The sequence below is a fragment of the Bombus affinis genome, chromosome 15 (genome assembly GCF_024516045.1).
Source record: "Bombus affinis isolate iyBomAffi1 chromosome 15, iyBomAffi1.2, whole genome shotgun sequence".
Classification (NCBI taxonomy): Eukaryota; Metazoa; Arthropoda; class Insecta; order Hymenoptera; family Apidae; genus Bombus; species Bombus affinis.
The window spans coordinates 1,418,168-1,439,973 of NC_066358.1; the positions used below are offsets into that span (position 1 = coordinate 1,418,168).

Sequence of the window (21,806 nt, forward strand, 5' to 3'; positions counted from 1 at the left end):
TTGCGGTCTTATAAAGATAAATTTTGTTTTATGGATTGTTCAGTCTTTCGCTCTCTTTCTCTTTGCAATTTGAGAAGTATAATTGGCTTTATAGAAGTATAATTTTCAAAAGATATGCGTTCAAGAATCATCCTCGGTGGAGTAGAACGGTAGAAAACGAAACTTTTTAGTTTACGGCAGGAGGAAACGCGGTTACTGACGTACATGGTTAAAGTTTTAATTGAAACGTAAGCCTGACTGTTCTCTCCTATTGTTTCAATGAGTCACAAACAGTGGTACCATGAAAAAAGTGGTATCTACTTGCGTATCTGATGCTGCATGCACAAATATTAATTATTGGAATTTCTCTGATGTTAACGCAAAGACTCGAATGAACGCGAACAATATCGCATCAAACAATGTAAATTATCGCATTATTCGTGACTCGTGCAAAAGGTTAAGGGTAAAAGGCAAATGCGTAGTCAAATTATCGAAGTGACGCAAAAGCTACTCAGTGAGGCTTCATTAGGAACTGCAACCCCGGCGTATCGCATTCGTCGAGTATTTGTAACGTTTATTCGACAAATCGTCGTGCATCGAATCGCCGATCCTCTGGAATGTCAACATTTTTGTGACGGAATTCGAACCGTGAATATCTCGTAATTAATTAACGCGCTGCCCGCTCGCTTGTGCCTGTAGGAAAATATATAATCATTAGTTGTTACAAATGGTAAGCCAATAAATTCTTGCACAAGAATCGGTTTAATGTTATTGGGAGAGAGGAATTGAAACTATTGAGCTGCAGATATTTCCGCATATCTGAATTTTTCTGAATACGACTGAAGGAATCGAACTTGAGCAAAAATTTTGATCACTTTATGATTAAACTGGAGGAAAACTATTAAGCGCAAAGCTTAATAACTCTTTAAGTAACTCTTTTAAGACTAGTTGATAAATCAATCAAATTCTCCTAAAAGTATAAATACTAAGGCAAGAGATACTTTTAAAATTTTGAAGAAGATAGAAAAAGATGCTATACATGGAAGCAGGTGTAGATATGTGCGAAGTTTGGAAGGTATTGGAAATCGAGCTTAAATAGTCTCTGCACGGTTTTTCACTTTCATTTCTCTTGCCACGCAATTCCCGGACGCGATTCTCTGGCAGAAAGCCCATGATAAACGTAGACGGAGAGCCAGCGAGCCGTCGTTTGTTTCTCGATGGAAAGCGTGGCTTGTAATTAGTTTGGACGATAGGTCGGCCGGTTACCGAGAAGCACGAAACACGCAATTGGTTTTACTAGAACGGAGAAAGAGAAGAGCAAGTCCGGGCTGCGCGGCGCAGCCAGATGGTAGCTTCGGGACGAAACAGAGAGGAACGATGAGAGGGATCGAGTCACGTGTTTTCTTCGACCAGTGGATGTCCGTCATTGTGCACTTGTGCAGTCGATAACCAGCGCGGCTGGCTACGATCCGCGAATGTTGTGTCAATAAATGTCCGTCACTGACATCGTCAGATGCTTTTAAACCGGGTCTGGCCATCGCCGCGACTGCTCGATTATTTGCCTCGCTGGAGTATCGCGCTCGAGGTGCTTTCGATGTCACTGCTGTTCACTTCTGTTGTGACTCCCACACCGGCCCCGATAAATATCGGGAAATTTTTCTTTGCTTCTCTCGGTCTTTAAAGGACACCGTCGTCGTGTCTCCGAGTGCTTCGCTCTTTCAATCTTTTGCGCACCGTCCATCGATCTCGCTTTGTGCCTCTAGAGATTCTTATTTAGACTGTTTGTACGGATTCTTTCAGAAAGTTGTGGTATTGAAATAATGATTCTATAAGGAAGCCGAAACGTGCATTGAAACGAATGGAAGTCATATCGAACGTTGTGAGTTGTATTTGTAATCTGTCGTCAACGCTGTAAGCAGAGACAGTCGATATTTGACCGATGAAAAAGTCTTGTAACTTCGAAATGAGTAAATGGACACATATCTATTGAAACTTTCTTGCTAGTTTTGATAAGTAATATATACCGAAGTTTGGCGCCAGCTGTCTGAAACTCTATATATTAGAGTCAAATCGAAGTCGATATACACTTGCTGAATGAAAAAACAATGTGTATCTAACTTCTAGAAATATAGATTGATTTCGGTTTGATTGAAAGTATAACACAGCGGGTTGAAGATCCTTCGTGGTGTCGGCGATCAATCCTGGCATGGAATATTTTTTGGTTTTCTATATCCGATATCTTGATCAGAGCAACGTCCGATACGCAAGATATAGAGCTAGTTGGTCGTGGAACCGGGACCTCGTGTGCTTAAAAAAGTAGCCTAGCAAAGAGAGAGAAATCGGCCAACCACCGCTGGTATCCAGAGACAAAGACCTCGGTCGATGCACGTGGTGGCACTATCGGGCTTCTCTTTCTCCTTTGGCTTCCCTCTTTCTCCCGCCCCCTCCTCTGTGTTTCCTTCTTCCTTCCTTCTCTTCTGTTCCTTTTCTCCTACCCCTTCTGTGTCTCTTTCCCCTGTTCGTAATTCTCTTCTGATCTACAACCTCTACGAGTGAGCTCGACTCGACTCCGAGAACTTCCCTTCGCGATATATACCGGGTGCATCCACCATTCGAGCAATCGAGAGGGAATAAATCGTCGTCAGTTCGCTCGAGAAATTTTATCGCCCGATTTATTGATCCCGCGAACGAGAGGTATTCAATTAGAGCCATTCGCGGCTAGTTCTGTCCGTGATTAAATTATTTTCGTTTTATTAAATCGCGATATTAAATATCGTTAATTTACGCAACTTTAATTAAAGTACTGTTCAAGGTAGGCGAAATGTCATACAAATTTGACCTTCTTCGGCGGTGTTCGTAGGCGACGGATGTAAATGTCTGATACGTAGGAGTAGATCGTAGGTATTATTCCAGAAATTAATGTTCCCCCATGGAAAAGTAAAATTCACAGCTTTGACGAGAATAGAGGATACTATTACGGATATAAACGCTGCGTCCGTAATGTTGAATAGAAACAAGGAAACAAAGCGGATGCAATTTAAAGTCCGATTTAGTGCCACGCCTCGTAGATCGACTCTCTTTCTCCTTCGTCCTCGTACAGAGCTCACTTACAATCGATTTTTCACGAAATGTCCGCTTTCACTCAACACGTCCAAGCCTATACATACACGTTCACTCTAATAAAGTGGAAGTTAGACAGGTTCTCCGAAGAAGCAGATAAAAGATCTTCACAACATATTGAAAGATATGAGAACGTCCATAAAATATGTTTTACGCTTTACATTCGCAAAATTGGAAAAACTATGCTGGATTAAGTTACATTAACACGATAAGAACGCATTCGTTACATTTTTTATATGCCATCTTCATACGAAACTTATAACTTTCTGCACCTTTCAATAAACGCAGTTTGAATATCGAAACTGTCACCTTATCGCCGCAAACTCTTCGATTGTTTGCTGTTTAGCGTTTCAATTCTCCAAAAAAATAAAATTTTCCGTAGAAATTAAATTTCCACTACGTACGCATGGCCGAGATAAAGATCAAGAATGTCGAAAGCAAATTATGGTAGACGGAACACGCACTCGTCGCCGTTCGCTCGTTGGACCGAGACGGTTCACTTTTCTCTTTTATTGGCGAACTAGCGCGCTTGCGGTTCGACTTCTGCTCGATAATCGAACTGAATCGAATCGAGCACCGGGATCGAGCTCCAAAGATTTATTCGTTACAATAGCGTAGGTTTCCGTTTGTTCGAGTCGCTCACCCGGAAAAACGTTATTTCTGTGTAACCGGTGGATATACGTTCGCAGCTACAAGTTCGTCCAAAAGTTCTCGTTAAAAATTCACGTTGCACGCAATTTTCTAACACACGCGAGAAAAATCTCGACGAAAGTCGTACAAGGGAAAAGAGCTTTTTGTTTCTCTGTGTCTGCGTACGCGTCCGTAAGATGTTGCTTTCGCGCCAGACTTCGGGTCAGAAATAAAGCAGCCTTGGACGATCACTAATTTTACGGCCTAAATTAACACGCGGTCCGCGACAAGTAACCAGAATTGTACACTCCATACTTCGACGGTCCATTAACGATTTTGTCGTGGCGTTTTTTGGCATCGCCGAAATCGCTTCACGGTCTCATTGGCAGTGACTTTACCGAAGGTGTGGATTCACTCTGATTTAGGTTGGAAGTCACGGTAAATTTTAGCTTTCTTTCAGTAACCAAGAAAGTATTTCGTGCTGTCGAAAGAACGACTTCAAAATTCCCAAGTATGTATCAGCGATTATTCGTGAAGCAATCGAGGAATTTTCGTTTACATAGCACGTTTCTTGTAATCGAATTGAACATGCAACCTTGAATATCGTGGTTTAGTGGGATCAAATGTATCGATTTAAATCGTTACGACGACAATGACTTGCGTAACGCAGCTCGGTAACGTGACTCGATCGAAATGTTTTTCGAGCATCGACTTACTAGATTCGTTTCACCTTCGTACAGTGTTATACGTACATACGATCTCGTGCGCAATAACTCGTATACCTTAAAACCAGATTTCTTTCGATCTGAAACAATTACTCGTTAAGAGGTCTGAATTGATATATTAGACTCATACTCGAAAGGAGTAAGATCATTACATTCGTGTCCGCCAGTCTCTCTAAAGAACTTCGTTGCTCGACTGACTTGTCGGTATTTTCTTTCCTTCTTTGGTTCTTTCATCTCGTTCGCGAGTCACGATCGCTCTTCATCTCTCGAAAAGCGTTGGCGTTTGATACTTGAAAGCCATCGAAAAAAGGCGAGCGAGTTACGTTTTCGACTTGCGTCGTTGCAAGCCCCGGTACTCGTGCGATGAAAATCGTGTGCCTAATGGATTTCGATGAACGTCCCTCGAAAGCGCAAAGTAATGCTTTTTAGAATTTCCTTTCTGTTTCTTTCTCTTTCTCCTTCCTCCCTTTATCCGCTCTTTTTCCTTTTTTCCCCTGTTTAACTGTGTCACGATGCATTACATCACTGCTACATGCAATCGAGCATCGAAAACTGGAGCTGAATGCAAGATGCAACACATCGTTTGGAACACCGTTTCGAGAAATGCTTTCTCCAAAACGAAAAATGCGGCTTAAGCGATCGATTCATGCGACTTCGACGATGAAACGTGACATCGAGCAGCATTTAAAAAACGCAACTTAGTGCTCCGTCTAATTGATTCTACGTAATGGAATTCCGTCGGAGATCGAACGATCGAGGCTTTGTACTCTTTGCTCGAGTTAAAGTTCTTGTGCCTGGTTAATGAAGACTGGCCAGACAAATTAATAATGCAATCTTAAGATAAGAGCACGGCTTATGATGGCGCGTTTAAAAAGGTTAGGGTCGAGTCTTATCTGAAAAGTAGTTTTCTTTAATTACTACGAGGCAGTCTCTGGTTATTTTGTTTCGGTCCTCGTAAATGCGGCACGATGGTAATTGGTTTAATACAATATTGTATAATTAACGATCGTTACGAGTTCAGACTTTTCCGCAACAATAAACGGGTGTTCGTTGGATCGAAAATTGTATACATGCTTAGTACTAAATCATGAATTGTAAAACGGTGGAGATTGAAGTAACTTTGTGAATAAGCTAGCAGAATATAAAAAATACCCGAAATGAATGGCGTGGGTAAATTCGACGGTATATAGATCAAGTGAAAAACGCTTGTTCTTTCGTATGTGCATTAGGTCAAGTTATCCGTGGTTGGTGCTCTAACACAAACCCATTTGTCGTAAATCAAATTTCGTCGGGAAAACTCGCCGTTCTTTCAGGTTAAGCGGGCTCCCGTATCCAAAGTTGAGACAGCCAGAGTTGATGTGTAAATTTATATACCATCTCTCTACCTTGTTCCGTCTAGCGTCGAAATTAATTTACTCTTTTTCAAACACAAACGCGTTTATGAATCCACCTCTGTTGACGCGATCATAAAAATGGGGCATGCAAATTTTTGTCATTTATAAATCGGCGCCAAGTGATCGACATCTAGTTTCATTAATTTTAGTTGCCTCTATTAAACGTACTAAAACTCGTCTCATTATTTATAAAAATAAAGTTCGTGCGAATTCCCATTTTTAATCTTATTTTCTACAATTTATCGTACTATCTTGATTTTCTTACGGCCATCAAGTCTCTATAATTACCGAATACGGAAACAGCGCCGTCTGTTTCACTTTCGTCTCATATGTAACACCATAGTGGGATCGCAAATTTTTTAGCCTGGCGCTGGTAATATCTGTCGGCGTTCCCCTTCGTCCGAGATTTTCTTTATAGCTGGCTTAGAATCCGTGGGCCGTAGTGCGCGCTAACAAAGCCGAACGAACAAGGAAACATTTTACTCTCGAATCCTTCCGTTACGTTCGCTTGAACGCTATCGACTCACCAGTTTCATAATTGGAAAAAAATTTCGTAACAACCGTTCTCTCTGTACTCGATGCTACGAAATTCAATTATCGACGTTCATAAATTACGAGCTTGGAATGCTGGGTAGGACTTTTATATTCTGTTTTCCTTTCCGTTCGTTCTCATTTACGTATCGTTGGATTATTTTCCTAGCAGGATGCGTACAAATCTCGATAATTTTTTGCGGTATCTTTCTCATCGTTTTTCGGAACGTAAGAAAATGATCTGCCAATTCTTACTTTCTGAGAAATGAAAGTATCTGAAACAGAATTGCGGTCGATACCATTTCCGTTCACAAAGAAATCATTGATGCGTTGCAGATGGAAAAAGTTCTAGTTGAAATCTATCCGTGCATTTCGCAGTAAAAAGCGTCGATGTTTTAAGTATACCGATAGGATTAACTGCGCGCGCGACGGTAAATTCTTTTTACGCGGTCGCTTACGAAAGCCTGCGAACGCGCGCCATTTTCGAAATACACGTTTCACGGCGGCGCCGTGGTACATTGCTGCGTTCAATTTAAATTCATCGTGCACTCGCTCAGGCGTTATTAAAGCCGTCGGCATAAATTTCGGCAGAATTGGCGGCGGAATCTAATAAACGTCAGATGGTTATCGGCCTGATGAAATATCAAATCAAATTCGATGACTATCGCTGGCGGTGTAGCTAATGAACGTTAAGAATAACATACGAGGGTGCAAGGTAAAGAATTTCGTTCTATCCATAAACTCCTGTAACGTATAAATAGATGGAGTGTAGGAATGTATAAATGGACGACGTCAATCTTATTTTAGCGTGTAGGTACGCTCGTACTTGAAAAATCAATAAGACAGGATTTATAATCGACTACACCGATCTAACTACTTAACGCACGCGTTACCGCCAAAAAATGTAACTTCTATAAATATATTTTGTTACAACATCCGCACATCTGTTGGTAACTCGATGAGGTAACGCGTACCACGTACCTTAGCTTCTTTGGTAAACTACGTTTACCATGTAGTGTTCGGTCGAGAAGAAGTCTTTAACCTGCATGGCAAAGCAGATAGTTCACAATACTTTGTGAACCCTACTATTCTACGAATCCTGTTATAGAATTTTCATCCAAGGCGTTTTCCTTTAGCTCGCCTCATTGACTTTATTGACTGCCATCACAAAAGGCTGATATTACAATTGGTTGATCGACAGATCAGTCTGCCTTCCATTTAAAACCCTTTCCCACTCTAAACTTCTTCCCGACTGTAACATTGCATCTCTTTTATTAATATTTGCGAACATTTCATCAAGGTATTAAATACCAAGATATCGTCAAACGCGCCATCTCCAACATGTCTAGCAATCTAGACCAGAGTGCAGTCAATCCTCTTTCGGATTAGGGCGATTCTACCCTACATAATCTCGCCTTCTTTTCATCGTCCGCGAATTTCATTGTCACGATCGGCTGCTCTCGGCGAGTACATACACTCCCACACTGGTGGAAATGTTGCTCTCCGAGTACCTAAGTACCTACACGAGGAGAGTCGCGGCGCGATGCGACTTCTATCCTTAGCCTCCTCGTTCGGACAGACGAGGTTGCGAGGCCTCTTCGAGCAGCCGGTAGGCGCCAAGGCCGAGCATTCCTTCACCTCGCCCGATTTTTACTCTTTTCTTTATTTTCTCTCCTCTCTCGCCGCGATCTCCCGTCGATTATCCCCTCGTCTCCTTCTCCTTGCGATTCCTCTCAAGGGGCCCGATGCCCCTTGTCCACTAACCTCTTTCTCTTTCTATCTCTCTACCTGCGGTTTTCTCATTTGTTTAGCATCTCACGCTGTTCTGTCTGACTCCGTTTTTCTGCCGGCTCATGCAACCAGTACCTAGAAGAAGAATGGGACTCTGCGAAGTCTTTTCAAATACTGTACGCATGCTCGATACGCCTTTAGTGCCATTTCTTTTCTCTAGTTTGCTACATAACTGTCTATATTTGCTATATCGCGTGGTTTAGGTCAGCTGAGAAGCGGATAGTTATTTTAAACATGGCGCGGTTTGAAGCGGTCGGGCGAGCAATTTCGATGACGCGGTTATTGGCTGGTTTGGAATTTGATACAATTCGCGTGACAATAAGTTCATATCGCGTTTAATTAATTGACTGGCTCGTTATCAGATTACTTGGTAACGAGTTTGTATAACGGAGCAACGGTAACGTAACCGAGTTACAACGTTGTTAGTTACGTTAACGACTCTTAATACTTGGGTGTTTGTTGGTTCTCGCGATATATGTGCAATTTTTACAACGAGAAAGTTGTTAAAATCGATTTAAAATTGAAATGGGATCGTTTACGCGATGAAAGTAGAGTGCAATGAGAATTAAATTAGCGGTTAAGCGTAAACCGCTTCGTTTACCAAGACACTGTCTCTTCTGGCATGAGGCACGACCGACAGTTATGTTATTTAAGAATGTATATGATTTCAGTCGATGTTGAGTTCGTCTTCGTCTATCATGTCACACATGAGGCTTACTACTATGCTGATCTATTCTATAAATGAAAAATCGTACCTTCTAACTGTATCTTTGGAATTTACTTTTTTCCTGTGATAAGTAAATTTACGGAGGTGAATAATCATTAAACATCTATGGTATGACTTAGGCAACGAAAAGAAGAAATTTACCAAAATATAAGTTGGATGTTACCAATAAAAAATTCGCAACTATTACATGTTTTTTATATTTACTTAACGAAAGATTTTGTCGAAGTAAACGATACTGTCATTGATATTTGCAACGCTAATGTAATAATAGATATAGCACGTGATTGTAGGTATAAGCCCAAGTTTTCATTCAGTGGTATCTGTAGCGTTATGTGCTCAAAAAAGATCCGCGAGTTTCAAGTAGTTTTCAACCGAAACAAAGAGTTTATTTGGTTAGACTTCTCTTTTCTTTCGTAGTCGGGCCACGATCGCACTGTTTTTCCACGAATAGCATTCGCACAGTGGTCGAAACGTTCACGGAGGAATAACACGTATTTGCGATGTACTTATTCCCGTGGAACACGAGAAAGCACACCACGCCCTTTTTAAGTGGCATGCCTTTCTTTTGCCAGACGCGCGCCGATGGTGTATACCAGATCCGCCATATAAACTCTTCTGAAGTGCTCCCTTCTAGCAGCGAGCGCGACAGAGAGAGGGGAACCAGCAAGGATTTTATTACGTACTCCAGCGAAAGTTCTTTCCGAGCAGTAGCGAGGTGAAAATGAAAAGAATAGTGACCGCGATCGAGAGACACCGTAATAGCTGCTACATCGACTACTTTCCTATCGTTTTCATTCGGAGAGAATATCCGATAATGCGAATAGAAAAGACGTATTAATCAAACTCGCTGATGTTCCTCCTAAAAATCACGTTGACTATTGTACAGCGAACATAAACGCTTGCTCTGTGCGTTCGCGTGACGATAAACGCGCCACGATTAAACCAGCGACAGCCTGGAACGTGCGTATCTCGATCAACAAGTGTTAATCCGTTTAGAAAAAAGATTGGAACGGTTTTTGCTGTTCCGGACGCGATTAATTAACGGGACGAGGTAACAAGTTTGCGATTTTTCAACGGAAATTAAAGTTCGCCGTTGTTTCTAATGGAATGTCCGCGCGAATTGAGCCGATTCACCACACGTGCGTGTTACCTTTGCGTATCAAACTTTTCAAATTCTTTGCAGTTTTAACGAAGTAGCGATTTAATACGTTTGCTGATATTCACGCATACGTTGTGTCCTCTTAATCTCTTAGGTACGGTTTTTGCGCCGGGCTGTTTCTCTATAGGGTAAATTTTGACACGAATTACGCGTAAACGATACATACCACTGTAATGTGTGACGAATAATGCCCTTCTCATGCAAGCACATTGGAACGAAGTTTTTGATAACTAAATTATAATTTTTCTTAAAAGTGCGATGCATGTACTTTAACTTTAATAACTTACTTTAATAATTAATAATATAATTGAATGTGATAAATTTTAAAGCACAGTACGACACATAGACCCACGTTACAATTTTCACACTCATAGCGCGATAGTGTCTGTCAAATTGCTCTTAATTTTCTATTTTGAAGCGACATTTTGAGGTTGAAGATTCTAAAAAATTATAAGGATAAGGATCGGCATGTTAAAAAGAGCATCTAATAATGGTATATTTATTTTAACGAAAAGCAACAATTGATACCTGACACTGGCATATCAAAAACAAAGACTATATGTTGTCTGTATATTGTTAACACTGTTATAAAATGTGAGGGCAAAAAAGTGTGAAGCAAGACAAATAAAAAACATCAGATGGTTCAAACGGTAAGCGAATGAGTCAGTAGAGTGAGCAACTATAGTGGCGCGTCGTAATATAGGATGACATCCACGAAAATCACTATAGTGGCGTATCGTACCTAAGAGGTTAACCGTTTGAGTCCCAAGTAGCGCGATCGCGCTGTTTAGATTTTGTGTCGAAAAGTTCCAGTACATTTGAACGCCACGAACGACTAACGGTATTTTGCATTTCATAGTTATCTTCTCAATAATTTTTATTGAACAAAACTTGAAATATTTATAAACTAATAGTACACATATATAATAATATAGATGTATTCCATAAAGTAACAAATATGACGAGCGCTATTGTATCGCTTTTTTCTCTTCGCAATCGGTTAAAATAAGCGTTATGGCGCTGTTCGGGATTTTTCAGCCCTATCTTTCAATGATCCCTGGGACTTAAACGGTTAATTATCTGAAATTTAGCTATCTGACTCTCGTTAGTAGGTCATAAACGCAACTGTTGCGTCTTCGCTTTTACGAATTTTAATGAAACCATTTGAAAAAACCAACGGAGCTTAAGCAATCGAAATAGAAATAGATATTAGAATAGATATGATAAACTGAAGATATCTGAAACGAAATAGATAAGTTCCTGGGAGAGAATAGTTACGATATTATTTTTCTTATTAGCGACGTTTTTCAGTCTTTTATTTTTCTACCTTACTAAAACATTTCAACTAAGAGCTATAATATTACTAGATTAGACAGAGACCATTGGACTACGTGAGACACTGTCGCAACCATGCGATTGAGGTTACATTTTGCCGCGAGAAGGTAAGCAGAAGAGAAAGAAAGAGCATAAACGAGGCATATTCGGTCGCGAACAGTGGCGTCGATTCACTTTCCCGCTTCGGCGAGCGAATTTGTTTTCTTTCCTTTTCGCTCTCGCTTTCGCGCACCGTCAGTTACTGTACGCTGTATGGTATAGCAGGTCTGAGAGTCAGCCTGTAAATTGCTCGCTAAAAGGGCCTTTCGAAATGGACGGAAAAAAGGAACACGAACGCTTCTCTTTTTCTATCCTTCCTTCCTTTCTATTTGTCCATGCGAAACCTCGCATCTTTCGATCTCTTTCTTCATTTGTCGACTTTCGATCCGTTAGACTTGCATTCTGTCACTCGTTTATAGCCTCGATCGACGAAGACAATAGAATGGACAGAAAAACGGTACTTGCATTATCGAGAAAGCAGTTAGCAACCTTCATCGCATAGGACAGACGTGACGATTCGAGGAAAAGACGAAATAGCAACCTTAGTATCTCTTTGTTTCTTTTAATAATTTGTTATTCTCTAAGAAAGATATCGCAAAGTTGCTCTGGATCTTACTCTGGTGTGCGAATATTTTTATTTCCGTTACGATATTTACATTCGTGCGAAGCGTGAAATACCGAAGCTTCAAACTTGCTCGCACATTCATCGCACAATCACAACATTTGGATTTGCTTACATAATTGAATTTTCCTAATCTCGAAATCATATTCTAACATAGTCTCACTGTACACTATTATACTACAACAATACACATTACCATTCAACCCGGTCAAATCGATTCAATACGGAATAATTGTCGTTGTTAATCCGCGTTCAACCTGATGAAATCGATTCGATACAAAATGGTCGCGAATGTGTTAATTAATCGATGACGATTGCCCGATACGTCGGATCGAGTGGAAAAATAGTATCCTGAAAGCTTGATTGCAGGCCATGTGCAGAGAAGACAGAGAAGGCATAGGCGGACAGGCAGGAGACAGGCTTGTTGCAGCGGCCTCTCCAGCCAAGGCCATTGTCCGTGGCTGAATGAGCTCTTTGTCCAGGCACATGCTGCCCCCGACGACGATGTCGGAGGTAACGCAGGCCTGGTCCAGGCTGCAACCTCGTGGAAGGGTCCACTTGCTGAACCGCGTTGAACGATCCAAACACGCTGTCTAATGTATAGCTCTGATGTATGGCCTCGTGCAGGGACGAGTAACAGCTGTCGCTACCTACCTTCCTACCTTCCGCCACATTAAGGGAGCCTCTCTTAATCGCTTTGCACAGACTATCACCTGGCCTGACCTTCATATAGTCATTTTCTAACCCTGTTATATACTCGTTATATCGGAACTAAGCCATAGTCCTGCGATGGTCGGTTGTGTTTCCAATGACACAGTTTCAGAGTCTAACTTGTTTGCGAAGTGTTGGCCAGTACCTTTCTTAGTACCGCTAATGCCGAAGAATCCTACGCATATACCTGTACTTTTAACGAAGAAACAGTATTTTACCCCTGCTTATCGATTTCTCTAATGGAGGAAAAGAATTCTAGCGATATCGTTAAGAATGCATCGTGCAAGAAACCAGGAAACTCGGAATATAATCGCGTTCTTATTTGGAATAAAATGATAACGGACGAAATCGCGTAACGCTTTGGATTTTATCCAAATTGCACGCGACGACGAGCGTTTTATTCGTATAAAGCACACGATCGTTTGTTAGTATGCTAGTTACAAAGTGCTGGAAATTATCCAAAACTAATTCGAAGTAGCACGCTATACCCCAGTGAACGGGGTGAGATCATAGATTGAGGTCTGAATTGTATTATCGTTGCGAAATTATCTGGTTATTAGAAACGTTCGCGGTGTGTGCGAACGATTTAACCCGTCTATGGGACATCGATATCGAGAATAGACGAGGCCGCCATTCCGGTCAATGTTCATTCGAACGTATTTCTCCACGTGTTACGTAATTTTCGACCGGGATAGAGCCTCGTATCTCTCGCTGTCCGCTAATCTGTCTTAGTCACGCTCGATTCGAGAACCGAGCGTGAATTATCGTTTGGAAATTGCTGAATTTAATTGCTTGGTACGTGACAATTTTTGTTTCCACATAATACGAATCGTCAGAAGCTACTGTAAATAAAGAATTAAACATTAGTAAGGACAAGTCGATTTCAATTAAATTGGTTTCGGTTTTGATTCTTTCAAACGTAAATACAATGTAATTTATTTTTAACGAAGATAAGTGAAAACATAGGAAATTCTAAATAAAGAAAGTGTCCAAGAGATTGATAATTCCGAACAACGGATTAACTGATTCTTCTCCATGTAACTGATTAAAGCGACTTTACGGAGGAAGTAAATATGAATGACGTGGGTCTACGAGATACGCATTGCTTGATTGACATTCATTGACTAGCTTTCTCTTTCCTTATCAAATCGCCCTTATTGGATCCGTAGATCGAGAAATGTCTGTCTTGTGAGGTTTAATGCGTCTAACGTATCGACAGATTCCAACGAAAATTAAAATTGTCCAGTCTTCTCGAAACTGTATAGAAATGCTGAAGTGACGTGAATAATGCATATTCGCGCAGCAAGAATTATGCAGCAAAAAAAATTTCAACAGCAGACCGAATCTCCCATAACGAAACGGAATAGAATACCGAAACTCTGGAACTTTGTAACGAGAAGCGCGAAAAACGAGAGGATATTACTGTCTTTGTGTACACGCGGAGCATAGTTGGAAGTGTCGAGAATTTTCATCGAAGCATCGTTTCACGATACAGCTCTTTATAATCTCGTAGCAACAGCTGCCTACCTACGTTGGATAGCTACCATCGGACATCAAAAGAGGGTTGCTCGCTTCTCGCTTTCTACAAACTACCACACACCTGGCGTACCAGCTACGCGGTCCTCTTCCGCATGGATACAACGTGTACGCTTCTTTCGCGTGGAAAAAGTTGGCCTATATCTTGAAAAAAATATTATTTCCTTCTAGCCAGGTCATACGTCAACTTATAAAACCTGATATCTTAGCATTCTTCGCTCGTAAAATTATACTTCTTTTCTTTTCTACTGTGCAACAAGCTGGATTCCACGATGTAACAAAATAGATGCGTTAAGGGGGTATTCTAGTCTACGCATGAAATTCGGGCGGGTTTTGAAGCTCTGTACAAACGAAACAAAAAATATTTTTACTATCCATTTTTTTATCATTTGTTTATTGATATTTTAAGATTACATAAAAAATTAACCGAAAAAAGCTCAAAATTCACAAAGTTATGAGCTGGCAAAGTGAAGGATCCAAAAAAACGGTGTCTTGCCGTGCATGATTTCAACCCTTTTGGACATGTGAAGCAAAAAAACCGAACGGATTCTTAATTAGTATAAATGCGGCTATAGCATGAACCTTGGAGAAGTAAAAAAAATATTTTTTCATAAAATGGCGGCCGTTTGAAAAAAAATTTTCCTTTTTGGCATGTTTTTTTGGCAATTCTGAATTTTTTAAACATAGTAAAATAAAAAATTTTTATCTGAGCGTGGTTGAGGTGATAGAGGAATGTATAAAAAACATTCACACCAAATTTCAAATAAATCGGTTCATTAGAACTTGAGATATCGTGCACGCCAACTCGAAAAAAGTAGTTTCGAGAAAAACGCGTTTAAAGTTTTGAGACAAGTTTTTGGCAATTTTACTTGTAGAATGGTACAGCATATTTACATATTTTTAATCGGTGATTCCTGCTCTATACAAGAAACCTTCCTCTACTTCAAAATCCTCATTCTCCGAAGTTCTTTTATGGGGACAAGCAGTCGTGGCTTCTTTTGATGCCTCTGAAGCTCGGAGTTCAGAGCGCTCGATGCGAACTTCGCCTCGCCTGATTGCGAACGCATGAGCTTCTGGGCCAATCATGATTCCCATGACATTTTTTGACCACAAGATTTTTAATATGGGTATAAAACCTTCATTAAAAATACGTACTATGAGGAAAGTAGAAATTTGAATTGTCTGCGTTCCTGCATAGATGTGCTTCGGAGCAAAAGTCCATATTGACGAATTTCCGTTATTATTTTGGGTTTTAGAATCCAAACATCGTTACAGTTGAATTATTGAATTACAAATACATTAAAAAGGGATAAAATACAATAAAGATTTTATGAGGGTATTCATACGTACGTACTCGGGCAGCGTCTACCGTCTATTGTTCATTTGTTCCGGTCGGACCGGAGCAGATGTCGCATCACAAAAATGGCTGTAACTCATAAAGTAATCGAAATTTTGAAAAATCCTTTTAAGGGCATATTCTTGAATGTCTAAACTTTGGAAATTTGAACAAAAAAATTTTTCGATTTTTTCAAATCTGTAGACTAGAATAGCCCCTTAAGTTTACATTTAGTTGAACGTAAATTCGAAAGGAGAAATTATTTATTAGTATTTGAGAAAATAATTCGAACGCGATACAAGGTTTCTATTCCGTAATCTTTAACCGTGGTAAACGCTTGGTAAAATAATCGTGACCCTTTTCTTCCATTATAGCGAGTATTTCCTCTGGGCTAGGTGGCGCAGTTTCGTCCTCGCCGATTTGATCGGTTTCATTTCCGTCCGCGTCCAGCATAGGCTCGTTTCTCATTAACCGGTACCGATTGTCCAAGTGAATCGCCGGCTTCAACTTGTGCCGTTTGATTATCTGAAAACGAAGGAACCATGTTAAAGGTTATACTATGTTGGCGTCACTTTGTGACAACATATGTATAAGGCTATGGTCACAATGGATGTGTGTTCTGATCCGATGAACTACTGTTCTGACGAACAAAACGCCCAGAGATCAAAATGTATGCATACATACGTAAGAATCTATAAAGAGTCTCGGAAGATATGTAAGGATGTTTATAGAGATTGTAGACATCAAAGCGGTGTAAAAGGTTCGCGTATAAAAATGTCCTTGAGCTGACGTAGCTTTCTCTTTATTTTGTACTTTACTTACTCACGCTTCGTCTTTCACATTCTGTTAACGCAACAACCGAAATCCTATTCATATTCTATGTCACTTATTTAGATTTTTATCCCGAGCCGACATCGTAGTCCAATTTCTTTCATCGTTTTATCTACAAACATTTTCTACATATTCTTTGATATTCTCTATGCATATTTATTTTCTTCCGATATATTCATCGGAATAACTGATCGTCGAAACACTCTTTTGCTATAACCGTAGTCTAAAATACACGTCCGACGATCGTTGTTAAAAAGAAGGGAGAAAGCGATAGAACTAAGGAAGAGAAGATGCACGAAGCAACAGAGTGGACGGTTATCCAAACATCTCTCGTGCAACGAAACGACAGCAAAGTGTCAGGAACGAGTGTAGTAGTTGACCAAGTTGGTCTCGATGTTCGGGAGGGTACAAAGGAAAGAAGCTTTCGCGGATATGCCAGCCTTCATCCAGCGATGTAAGAGTTTTTCGGTAGAGATGTCTCGACTGCGCAGCAACTATCGGATAGAAGTCAACGTCAAACAGCAACGTCGGTGAAAATCCATACTGCGTCGCTCGCAATAAGCTGCTTACTTCGTGCCATCGCCCCTCTGTAAACCCTCAGCCCCAGTCCCGTTAGGAACTTTGTCGTTGCCATTGTCAATATTAAACCATGCCCTGTGTTTCTCGCCGTTCTGTTGCACAACGCGCTTCTCGAACAATCATCCAGCCTGCATGATTGTTTCATGCTCGCTGGAAAAATGCTCGAGTCACCAGAACTGCGCGAAAGACGGTGTAACTTTCTATCACCAGGAAATTGTGTGTGTCTTTTAAATTCATTTGTGGTCAATATCACCGAGGGAATGCTTTTAGTAAATTCGACGGTATTATATCATGGTATAAAGATCGATAAGAAAGGAAAAGAATTTTATTTCAGAACGATGGCTTTTGATATCAACTGCAGAAGTAGTATCATTCGCGCTGCAACGATATTGAAATGAAAGGTCCAGTTGTTCTTCGTATTGATCGACGCTCGATTCGCGATTCTAATGATCGTAGATCTCGTAGAGTGATGCGACACCGTCTGCATGGCGGCAATTATAATTACAAGTGCGCGTCCATAGTCGTCGAGCCTTAATTAATTCCAGTTTCATTCCTCTGCTGAAGCATACATTGAAAATTCAACAGCCATCCTGACAATTTTTTTCGACGACGAGAAAACGGAGAAAGCCTGAAGGAATCATTTTTGCCATAGCTCGAATTCGAAAATCTGTTACTTTGTTTAGAACGACGCGAGAGGATGTGAAGGTAATATAGCGATTTTGAAGAATTTCGACGATCCGACGAAGCGAGGATTTCGCCCTCGATGGTTTTGTCTTACGCGTTCTTTGTGCTTACCTGACTGCTGTTCTTTGCTGAGGCTTGAATGCGGCAGGGACGAAGAATGCCAAATAATGGCGGCGCCATCGTTCGAATTGGCGGCGAAGGAGGGGATTTCGTGAATTAATCCGCCGCCAACCGAGTCGCCTTTTATCTTTGGGACAAGTGATTTGCGACAAATTATGTAACCATCTCTCTATTTGTCGTGTCTCTAAATAATGATTTTCAAATTACAGAAACGACTCTTTCATTTATCACACAAAGTTTCATTGTACGTTGCAACGATGGAAATTAGGATAAAGAATTAATTAATGGAAACACGCGCACAGAGATGCGATTAAGGTCTGACGTTACAATGTGAACCGTTTAATTTTAATTCAACGCAAACTGGACTGGCAAATCGCAAATTAGACGCGACTAATTCAGAAGACTAATGCGTAGAATTTCAGTTGAAATTCTACGTGTTCTCCACGAGGAATTATGCCATAAAACGCGAGTTCGGAGCGGGAAAAAACATTACCGGTGAAAACTAAATCGTGCGACGCTACGATAAGTTTAATTATGCTCGTTGCACTGTGCTCGATTTTAAAACGATTATTTGCGCAGCTCATGCCGCGAGAAAGTATACCAACAAATGGTGATCGATCGTTATTGTAGCAGGTTGCACACGTATGTAACTTGAATCTATTCCAAATGCATTTTGAATATCGCTGAAACTCCAAACAATGGCTATTCTGTTCCATCGTGTTCTACCTAAAAACTTTCTTTGCCCATCGTTGGCTGCGTTTTTCAAACTTTCGTTATCGAAAAACCGTAATTCGTTAAAAATCTACGTGAAACCATGTCGAAAGCGGTGATCTAATGAAACGATACATCGTACTCGCGATACAGTTGGTGATCGATCGATCGATCGGCCGAGTACTGACTTTGCTGCCGATTAAGCGGTGAAAAAAGTTTGTATGAAAACATAAGAGATCTCGAGTGGGACGGAAAGAGGAAGGAGAGGAAGAGAGAGACAGGAGGGGGAAGAGAGAGAGAGAAAACAGTGCTTTGTGCAACCTGAAAATCAAATTATCTCGTTAGAAGCCGCAAAGCGGAGATTCCAAAGAGAGAGGAAACCTTTGGAAACTACCCTCGTAAGCCAAATGCCTGACCCGAATTCACGGGTCTTCCTCACTCGTTTACGATGCATCCTTTTTTCCTTCCTTTTTCTTCTATGGCTTCCAAAGCGCGTGATATTCTAAATCGTTCGAACACCTGCGTCCGCCGATTCGTCCGTAAACAGAGAAACCTTGCTCGGCATTGTTACGAACAGCGGAATATTAGGCGAAACGCGAACGAAAAGCTAATCAGATTACGGATGTTTGTGCATACGTGAAAAAATCGAACGTAGAAAATGTACATAATACGCAGGATTGTACGGAATGTCCAGAGTACAGCGTGTTAATTATAATATTTGGATTCAATCTCTCTAGTGGAAACGTCATGATAATCTGAATCTGCGTGGATATTCACAGTTTATTAATCGCAATTCTAATAACATATTTCAATTCCATTTTCCAACTACGTCGGAGAATATACTTGCTTCAGCAGAGGAGATCGGTCAATTCGAATTTCGAAATGGAAAGGTATAGATCGTCTAAGAGAGAGAGAGAGAGAGAAAGAGAGAGAGAGAGAGAGAGAAAGAGAGAGAGAGAGAGAGAGAGAGAGGGAGGGAGGGAGAGAGAGGGAGATATTAATTAAAGATCTGAATTTTTACAATTAAGTTCTCGAACTATGCACATGGTCGTGCTCCAGAAATTATTATACATACGCTGTACTCGGATTCTGCTTGCACCATGTCTCTAAATTATCAAGAAAAGCGGTGAAAGTTAAAAGATGTAACCTCCTGGGGCATTTCGGTCGCGTTCCATAGACTTACTGTCTACCCGTACGGTGTATTGATCTTAGGGGGGTGATTTTTAAGACGAGTTTCCCGACAACCGGCACAGATGGCGCCACCCTATGGATGGCACTCTCTTCGCCGAACATCGTTCTCGCCCTCGAAAAATTCTCTTATCGATCCGATCGCGTTTTTCTTATTATTTTTATTCGCGTGTTCCATTTCTAAGAGAATATTTCTTCTATAGCCTCAACAAAATTTTCTGCCTCGTTCGTTTTTGTATGCTTTCAAAGCAGACAATATTACGAAATTTCATTGAAATTGTCGCGTCTACGGAATCTGGATCGGTCTGTTATAATTTCGAAGAACACAACAGCCGTAGAATACTCGCTGCTGCAGTTGAGGGGAAAACGCAGGAACACGTTTCGAAGGAAGGAAGCTTGTAACAATTCTATCAGCTTGCTAGAGAGAGGATCAATAGTCAGGATGGCGAGAGAAATTTCTGCCGTCGTATCGGTAGTTGGCAGAGACGCGCGATACAATTTAACCAAGATATGGCCGTCTTTAAAGAACGAAGATACGTATCACGTTAATTTTTGTCCTCGGAGATAGCGCACGTACTTGTTCTCTGATGCGCGATAGACACGAAAGGAGATTCGGAAGGTAAAGGAATTCCGAATCGAATTAAAATTTCCATTTGAAACGAGTATAGACGAAGACGAGCAAACAAAAAGTTGTCGTAGCGCGTCGGCGACGCTCGATAAAACGACGTCGTCGTTTCTTTTCTCACCTCCTAGAAAGGGAAACACGGGTGAAAAAGTAACGAAACTGTGATGCAACGCGGGAGAATAAGAGCTCCGGATACTCGTCGATCAATCGCTTCCTCTTTCATCCCCTCTAGAAATACAAACTCGTTCTTTAATCCTAGCGTGAACAATCCGGGCACTCAATTTTTATATTTCTTTCCACGTCGCTCATGATCCCCGTTCTTCGAATACTTTTACTTCGAAATTTACGCAGAATTGTTTGACATTAAAGCTATAGTTCGCTTAGAGCTAAATTTACCTATACGCCTTTAGTGCACCTACACGAAAGTTGACCAATAAGGAAGAGGAACGACTGAAAGAAAGTTACGAGCTGAAGTTCAACCCTGCGTTGATATTGTTCGGTTTTAGAAAACGAAAATTAATTACGAGTTTGGCTGTATTTACTTTAAAGTACCCAGTTTTCAGCTAGTATTTTATATTTCGCGCGATAAATGTGATCGATGGAAACCGAACTCTTGAAATTAGCGCAGAGCATTCTAAAATCAAGTACGAACTATTATCCGGAAGCGTTGTGCGTCAACTGTAACAGAACGATATATACTCCAACGTTAAAGAAGAAAATCAGAACTGCTATACAGCGTACAAAAATAAATTTAGAAGGTGCAAATAGAAAAAGAAAAAAAAAAAGAAAAGGAGAGACACGTGTGCTATGTGGAAGCACGTTGATCCGAAACGCGATGGTAGCCGATTATGTCGCGGGTACACGGCACACGGTACAGCGAGGTTATTGACCAGGAAGATAGGTTCGTTGGGGGTGGCCTTCGAGGGGAGGTGTCGGCTGTGGCAGTGGGGGAGACGGTGGCTCGAGCCGGTGGTAGAAATGGAGTTTGCTGGCTGGTCTCTCAAGAGCAGCCACTGAAGGGTAGGAGTCGCGAACGGCTCGGGAGGGGAGTTTAGCAACAGATCTACAATACTGCGCTCGCTCGCAGTCCTTTTGCATGCCGGTTCGTTCGCCACCGCAGCGTTTCCATGCACGTACGTGGAACGTACGCTCCGCGGCTTCTTGGAAGATGGAACGCGACGAGGGAACGAGAACGTTTCACCCTGAAACACGAGGGATGAGACGACGCTGGCTAGTGGGTTTGATTCTAGAGAGTCAGATGAGACGGTTCTGCAGATGGTTCTCAAATCGTCGTCAACTCGTCGATGTAGCTGTCGCGCACATGGTGGATCTACCTCTCGCTTCTCTTCGTTTTTCTTCGATTCTCTGAGACTTGGAATTATACTGTACGAGAAAGAAAGAGAGAGAGAGAGAGAGAAAGAGAGAGAGAGACA

The 21,806-nt window shown here is 41.1% G+C and overlaps 2 protein-coding genes across 18 annotated transcripts in view; one reads left to right on the forward strand and one right to left on the reverse strand.

Annotated features, from left to right (window-relative positions):
- Positions 1-21,806, forward strand: part of LOC126925024 (RNA-binding protein Musashi homolog 2) — a 126,268-nt gene that overhangs the window by 74,922 nt on the left and 29,540 nt on the right. The window lies entirely within an intron of this gene.
- LOC126925033 (uncharacterized) overlaps positions 14,662-21,806 on the reverse strand; it is a 52,012-nt gene continuing 44,867 nt past the window's right edge. For 3 of the 4 annotated variants that reach the window (XR_007713783.1, XR_007713782.1, XR_007713781.1), the window contains exon 2: positions 15,943-16,160. Coding sequence is in view for 1 of the 4 variants with exons in the window: in XM_050740169.1 (XP_050596126.1) it covers positions 15,942-16,160 (219 nt within the window). In the remaining 3 variants the exon portion in view is untranslated. Of the gene's footprint in view, positions 16,161-21,806 lie in introns of all 4 variants that reach the window. The other variant, XM_050740169.1, reaches the window with a different exon arrangement.